Source organism: Austrofundulus limnaeus, unplaced genomic scaffold (assembly GCF_001266775.1).
Source record: "Austrofundulus limnaeus strain Quisiro unplaced genomic scaffold, Austrofundulus_limnaeus-1.0 Scaffold484, whole genome shotgun sequence".
NCBI lineage: Eukaryota > Metazoa > Chordata > Actinopteri > Cyprinodontiformes > Rivulidae > Austrofundulus > Austrofundulus limnaeus.
This window is the reverse complement of record NW_013952886.1, coordinates 168788-175858: the sequence shown is the minus strand read 5'-3', so window position 1 is coordinate 175858 and position 7071 is coordinate 168788. Positions and strand designations below refer to the sequence as shown.

Below are 7071 nucleotides of genomic sequence, written 5' to 3'. Positions count from 1 at the left end.
GATGGATAGATAGATAGATAGATAGATAGATAGATAGATAGATAGATAGATAGATAGATAGATAGATAGATAGATAGATAGATAGATAGTTCTGGCTTTTAAACCACCAGGAGCCTCCCTACCTGCAGCAACCGGAGGGCGGAGAACAAAACAGAGGGAGGAGCAGCTCCACGAGCGTCCACCAGCACCGTCAGCCCCAAGGCTCGCACTTCCTTCCTGATTCACACAGGAAGTGATGTCAGAGACAGGGTTTTCTGAGAGGGAGCTGTAAAACATTCAGAGCTACGTACCTGAGAGTGAAGGTGTAGTAGAGGAGGAGGCGGAGCAGCCTTGCACTGTCGCAGCAGGGGTTCGACCACACGGGGCTTAAACTGCAGACGGTCAGCAGAGCTCGTCCTCCTCGGTCTTTAGTTCCTGCAGGAAACACAGAGTTAGGACTCTGATGCACCGAGGAAGACTTTAATAAGACCGAGTCAAACCGGGGGGGGGGGATATGTAGGACCCCCACCAGCATGAGCCTCTCACCATGAGCAACCTCAGAGTGGAATAAGGTCCAGATTGGTTCTAAAACTCATGATGTGCATTGAGGTGAGCCGGACTATATTTAATAATCACTTTAAATAAATAAAAAAATGAGGGAAAAAAGCAATAAATGAACATACAAAACTTACAACACAGCTAAATGTACTTCTGGTTGTAAAACAGAAAATCTGTACAAATGAAAGAGTTTATAGCTAAAAACCCAGTCTGGTGTTTGCATTGTGTGTGTGTGTGTGTGTGTGTGTGTGGTTACCAGGCAGACACACAGCTCCAGATCGCAGCAGCTGACTGTAGAAGCTGGACTGGGAGGACTGGAACTGGACTGTAGAGGCAGCTGGTGATGGTTCTGGTTCTGTTGGACCAGTACCAGCAGACACATTGACATTTGATTGGACAGGAGACGAGCCGTGATGGTAAACTGTGGAGGTAACACACACACACACACAAAGTCGTGATAATAAATACAAAGATAATGATCCAGATCACACATTCTGAATTCTAAAGTTCATCAGATGAGTTAAAAACTCTTCCTGTACTCGTTGGACCTGAGCTCAGAACCAGAGCTGTCTTCAGCACTGGGATGTTACGTTTACACATTTCAATATAACAAATCAACTCACTTTTTTAAACAAACCCCTTGATATTGTCACTACCTACAAATATCTTGGAATTACTTTGGATTCTCATTTGACTTATCGTGATCATGTACAAGTCTTAACCACTAAGTTGAAACAGAAATTAAACGTTTATTCAAAAAATAGAATCAGTTTATGCTCTACTTCTGCATTTAGTTGGCTGAAGATTTGGGCAATGTCTGGTGTTTGCAAGGATTTCAAGAAGGCTACTGGACCCTATCGGAAGAAAACTGTCATCAACCACTGGTAAAGGACAAGCCTTGTCACATGAAGCAGAGGGTGGACCATTATTCAGAACTCAATGACACAGTTGAGGCTGGTTACCGGCACAACATTTACGCCCTTGATACGGGACCTAGCAAGGAAGAGCCAAGGACAACAATGAAGGTCCTTGTTGCTGCTAAAGACCCAGGCAATGACAGAATTCATATAGAGATCCTAAAATGAGCTACTGTATACACCTAAGCTTATATCCCCTCCACCAACTCTGGTGTCCCTGTTGAAGATAGGGCCTCGTGCTCAAAGAAATGAGATGCCAACTTTGTCCCCTGCTACAAGAAGAAGGGGGACAGAGACACTTCTTGCAACAACTTACATCAGAAAAGAAGACCAGGACTGATGGAGTGAATCAGTGAGGAGGTGGTAAGGACTGATGCAGTGAAATCAGACAAAATGAAGGGGGTGAAAATGATGCGGTGAATCAGAGGAGGTAGTAAGTTTGAAGGGAGGCAGGTGATGAAAGAAAAGGAGGAAACTGAGGAGGAGGAGGAGACAGAGTTTGTACCTTCTGTTTGAGGATCTGCAGATCTTCGGCCTCCCGTCTTCTCACGGCTGTGCTCCTCATCCTCCTCCCAGTTAATCTCTACATTCAGTTGTTCTCCATCAAACTCATGGAGTTCACCTGGATCTTCTGATGCTTTAGTTTCAAGGTAGGAGTCCTCACCATGAGTTTGTTTTGTGCTTTCAGAATAAGAGTCCTCTGGCTCTTTTTGTATTGTGCTTTCAAAATAAAAGTCTTCAGGCTGTTTTTGTATTGTGCTTCGAGAAACAAAATCTCCAAGTTGTGTTTGTTCTGTGTTTTCAGAACAAAAGTTTTCAGGTTGGGTTTGCAGTGTTCTTTCAAAATAACAGTCCTTGGATTGTGTTTGTATTGTCCTTTCAGAATAACAGTCTTTAATTTCTGTTTGTTCTGTGTTTTCAAAACAAAAGTCTTCAGGTTGTTTTTGTAATGTCCTTTCAGAATAACAGTCTTTAATTTCTGTTTGTTCTGTGTTTTCAAAACAAAAGTCTACAGGTTGTTCTTGTAATGTCCTTTCAGAATAACAGTCCTTGGGTTGTGTTTGTATTGTGCTTTCAGAATAAGTATTCTTGGGATACGTTTGAAGTGTCTTTTCAGAATAAGAGTCCTCAAGCTGTTTTTGTATTTTGCTTTCAAAATAAAAGTCTTCAGGCTGTTTTTGTATTTTGCTTTCAAAATAAAAGTCTTCAGGCTGTTTTTGTATTTTGCTTTTAGAACAAAAGTCTCCAAGCTTTGTTTGTTTTGTGTTTTCAGAATAAAACTCTTCAGATTTTGTTTGTATTGTGCTTTCAGAATAATTATCCATGGGATATGTCTTTAGTGCCTTTTCAGAATAAGAGTCCTCGGGATGGTTTTGTATAGTGCTTTCAAAACAGAAGTCCCCAGGCTGTGTTTGTTTTGGGTTTTCAGAATAAAAGTCTTCTGGTTGTGTATGTATTGTCCTTTCAGATCGACAGTCATTGGGTTGTGTTTGTAGTGAGTCAGAAACTGTAGGCAACTTATCTGACTGCTTGAAGGGACCCTGAAGGGTGCTGCTTTCAAAATAAGAGTTTTCAGAAGGTGTTTGTTCTGAAATTTCAGAGTAAGACTCCTCAAAATGAGACTGTCGTCTTTTCACTTCTGCAGAAAGGACAGAGCATGTTTTTTGTGCAAAGTTTTCACAAAAAATGTCGTCAGGAGGTAACTGTTGTGCATTAGTTTCACAATTTGACACAGAATGTGATCGCAAATTGTTGTTTCCGCACACAAGAAAATTGGAATGTTTCTTTTGCTTGCCATTTCCACAATAATAATCCCCAGCTTGTGCTTTGTGTGTAAAATTTTCACAATAAAATTCTTCAGGTGAGTCTTTATGATGTGCTTCTTGTTTGTTATTTCCACAATAAGAGTCACCCTCTGTATATGACAGCAGTGTTTCATTTTCACAATAAGAATCTGCAGGTTGTGGTTTTTGTGAGAAATTTTCACAATAAGAGTCTTCAGACTGTGACTGCCATGAGTCATTTTGAGTACAGTCTTCAAGATGTGTTTCTTGTTTGATATTTCCACAATAAGAGTCATCTTCTGAACATGAGAGCAGTGTGTCTTTTTCACAATAAGAATTCCCAGGTGGTGTTTTGTTAGTGCTACTTTCACAATAAGAGTCTTCAGACTGTGACTGCCGTGAGTCATTTTGAGTATACGAGTCTTCAAGATATGTTTCTTGTTTGATATTTCCACTACACAAGTCCTCAAGTTGAGTTTTTTGGGAAATATTTTCATGAACGTAGTCCTCAGAATGTGAATGCATTGAGTGTTTTTCCAAACAGGAGTTTTCAAATTTTGTTTTCTGTTTACTGTTTCCACAATAAGAGTCCTCAGAATATGATAGAGCTGTGTCAGTTTCAGAATAACAGTCTTCAGGATGTGCTTTTTGTTTGATATTTCCACAAAGAAAATCATCTTGAAGTGACTGCAGTGAGTATCTTTCACAATAAAAGTCTTCGAGATGTGTTTGTTGTTTGATATTTTCACAATAAAGTTCCTCAATGTGCTGTTTTTGTGTTATATATTCAGAGTCCTCAGTGCGTTCTTGTTTATTTTCAAAATAGGAGTCTTTATCCTCGCACTCTTCTGCACCTCCTTTTATTTTCTCAGCTTCCTTCTTGTCCTCTTTCCTCACCTCCTCCTCCTCTTTTTCCTCATCCTCCTCCTCTTTTTCCTCATCCTCCACCTCTTTTTCCTCATCCTCCACCTCTTTTTCCTCATCCTCCACCTCTTTTTCCTCATCCTCTTTTTCCTCCTCCTGCTGTGTCAGACCTTGCATGACCTCCTTACCCTCCAACTTCTGTCCCAATTCTCCATTACCCTCATTACCCTCCATCTTTTCACTTTCCTCCACCTCATCTTTGCTCCTGCACTTTGCTTCCTGTAAAAGTTTCTGCTGTCCCTCTACAACCTCCTCCTCTTCCTCACAAACTGTCTCTTCGTCCTCCGGCTCCCTGCTCTGTTCTCCCTCACCCCGCTCCTGCTGATGGCAGGCAGCAGCTTCAGCCTTCATGTCAGAAAATGTACCTTCAAGTTTCTCCTCATCTTCCACAGGATCAGAGGAAGAGGAGGGAGGAAGGAGGCGGCCTCCGCAGGAATCCTGGCTGAGGTTCTCCTCAAGGAGTCTGGAGTGTGTGTTACTGTCAGAGGAGTGTGTGTTACTGTCAGAGGAGTGTGTGTTACTGTCACAAGAGTGTGTGTTACTGTTGGAAGAGTGTGTGTTACTGTCAGAGGAGTGTGTGTTACTGTCAGAGGAGTGTGTGTTACTGTCAGAGGAGTGTGTGTTACTGTCGGAAGAGTGTGTGTTACTGTCACAAGAGTGTGTGTTACTGTTGGAAGAGTGTGTGTTACTGTCAGAGGAGTGTGTGTTACTGTCGGAAGAGTGCGTGTTACTGTCAATCTGTGTGTTAGTGTTACAGTGTGTGTCACAGTCAAGTGTTTTGGTTGAATGTTCGTGTGTCCTAGCATGTGTCTGGGTCACATGTTTTGAAGTGTTAGCGTATGTGTCAGTCACATCTTGGCATGTGTTACTGTGTGCATTAGCTTGTGTGTTAGTGTATGTGTCAGTCACATGTTTGTGTGTGTTATCGTGTGAATTAGCTTGTTTGTTAGCGTCAGTGTCAGTCATATGTTTGTGCGTTTTAGCGTATACGTCCGTAACATGTTTGTGTGTGTTAGCATGTGTGTTAGCGTGTGTGTTAGCGTGTGTGTTAGCATGTGTCTCTGTCATTTCTGACTGAGTGTTAGCGTGTGTGTTAGCATGTGTCTCTGTCATATATGGCTGAGTGTTAGCATGTGTGTTAGCTTGTGTGTTAGCATGTGTCTCTGTCGTATATGTCTGTGTGTTAGCATGTGTCTCTGTCATATATGTCTGTGTGTTAGCATGTGTCTCTGTCATATATGGCTGAGTGTTAGCATGTGTGTTAGCATGTGTCTCTGTCATATATGGCTGAGTGTTAGCATGTGTCTCTGTCATATATGACTGAGTGTTAGCATGTGTGTTGGCGTGTGTGTTAGCGTGTGCGTTTTTCGCCTCAGTTCTGTACTTGTGCGTGTTAGCTTGTTCTTCCGTCACAAGAGTGTGAATGTTTGGGGTGGTCCTGGCTCGGTTCTGCAAGCTGATGGACTGCGTTAAAGATCCTTTCTGGGGGTAGAAGCGAGGCAGCGGTAGCTCCGTCAGCTCGACATACTCCCCTTCAGAGTCTTCACCCCCACTGCCTGCTGCTGATTGGTCAGAATGGAATGGGAGGGGCTCAACTTCCTGCCTGGAGGAGTTTGGATCGTCTCCGTCTTTAACTAACGAGTCCATGTCCTCCTGTGGGTTGGTTTGTGAGCGACCCAGGAACTGTGGGTGGACAACGTCCTCCCAGGGGACCCTGAAGACGTCTCCGTGGGCCAGGAGAACACAGCACTCCAGCCTGGCCGCTCCTCTGCGCTCCCTCTCCCTGTTAACGCAGTCCAGCCAGGACATGCTGAAGAGTGATTTCAAAGCTGCCCTCGGCACCTCCTGCTGCTCAACATGATGGGAGCCGGACGAGACGCTGCACAGGAGCAGGCGGGGGCTGGTGTCCACGCCGCTCCTGCAGGAGGCAGGAGGAGAAACCAGCAGGTAAAAGTCTCCTGGACGAAGGAGGTGCTGGTCCAGAGGACAGAGCTGAACGACTACCTTCTCCTGGAGACACAGAGGCCAACCTTCATGACGAAACAGCCGGCCGTAGAAAGGAGACTGAGAAAGAGAGTGGTGAGAAAACAAAGAATCAGTTACAAACTGAAACAACCACCCTGCTCCAGAGTACCAAAGTCCAGTCCAGTCCAGATACTCACACATGCAACCTGCTGGAGGTCCTGCAGGAAGTGCTTTGCAGGCAGCAGGAAGTGTAAAAGGTACCGGAGGCCGTCCCCTCTGTAACATCTGTCCACCACACTGAGAACCTGACAGAGGACGGTCGAGGATGTGGCCTGGAAAGGTGGATAGAGGGCTGCCAAAGCTTTCTGGATGCAGCTGTCCAAAGACTCAGAGTCCTGGAGAAGAAAAGATGAAGACAGGTGAGCTCAGACAGGTGAGCGTCCCGCAGCTCTGAAACCATCAGCTGCAGGAAAACATCTGAACTCAGAGTCTGGAGGTTTGCATTTATGACATAATGTATAATGTTGCAAATAGTCGTGGTTTCCTTTAAATAATCTTTTCTGAGCTCACTGCTGCTCAATCTGTGCATCAAATAAAAGCTGTGTATAGACCCTTAAAGCTGAAATACAGATGTTTGATTCATGACAGAAATGTCTTTTTCCTCCTAACATCAGGCTGACCGCTGGAAGGTTTAGAAATTCTGTCCTCCAAACAAAAGTTGGTGAATCACTTTGTAACGTTTGAAATATGTTCTTCAGAGCAGCAACAGCTGGGTATTAGTATTATTAGACTTTATTCATTTCTTTAAAAAAATAAATTTCTATATACAATAAAAATACAAATCACAAATAAAATGCGAGGCAGCATAAAGAAGAAAAAAATGTTATCTTTTTCCAAAAAAAAATTCTAACAATAATAATTATAATGAATGACAAAAACAAAAC

The 7071-nt window shown here is 43.2% G+C and overlaps 1 protein-coding gene across 1 annotated transcript in view; it reads right to left on the bottom strand.

Moving 5' to 3' along the window:
* plekhg4 (pleckstrin homology domain containing, family G (with RhoGef domain) member 4) overlaps positions 1-7071 on the bottom strand; it is a gene marked incomplete in the record, with an annotated part of 75070 nt that overhangs the window by 24277 nt on the left and 43722 nt on the right. The window contains 4 exon segments of the mRNA XM_014025558.1: positions 291-414; positions 794-958; positions 4528-6226; positions 6325-6522. Coding sequence (XP_013881012.1) covers positions 291-414; positions 794-958; positions 4528-6226; positions 6325-6522 — 2186 coding nt within the window.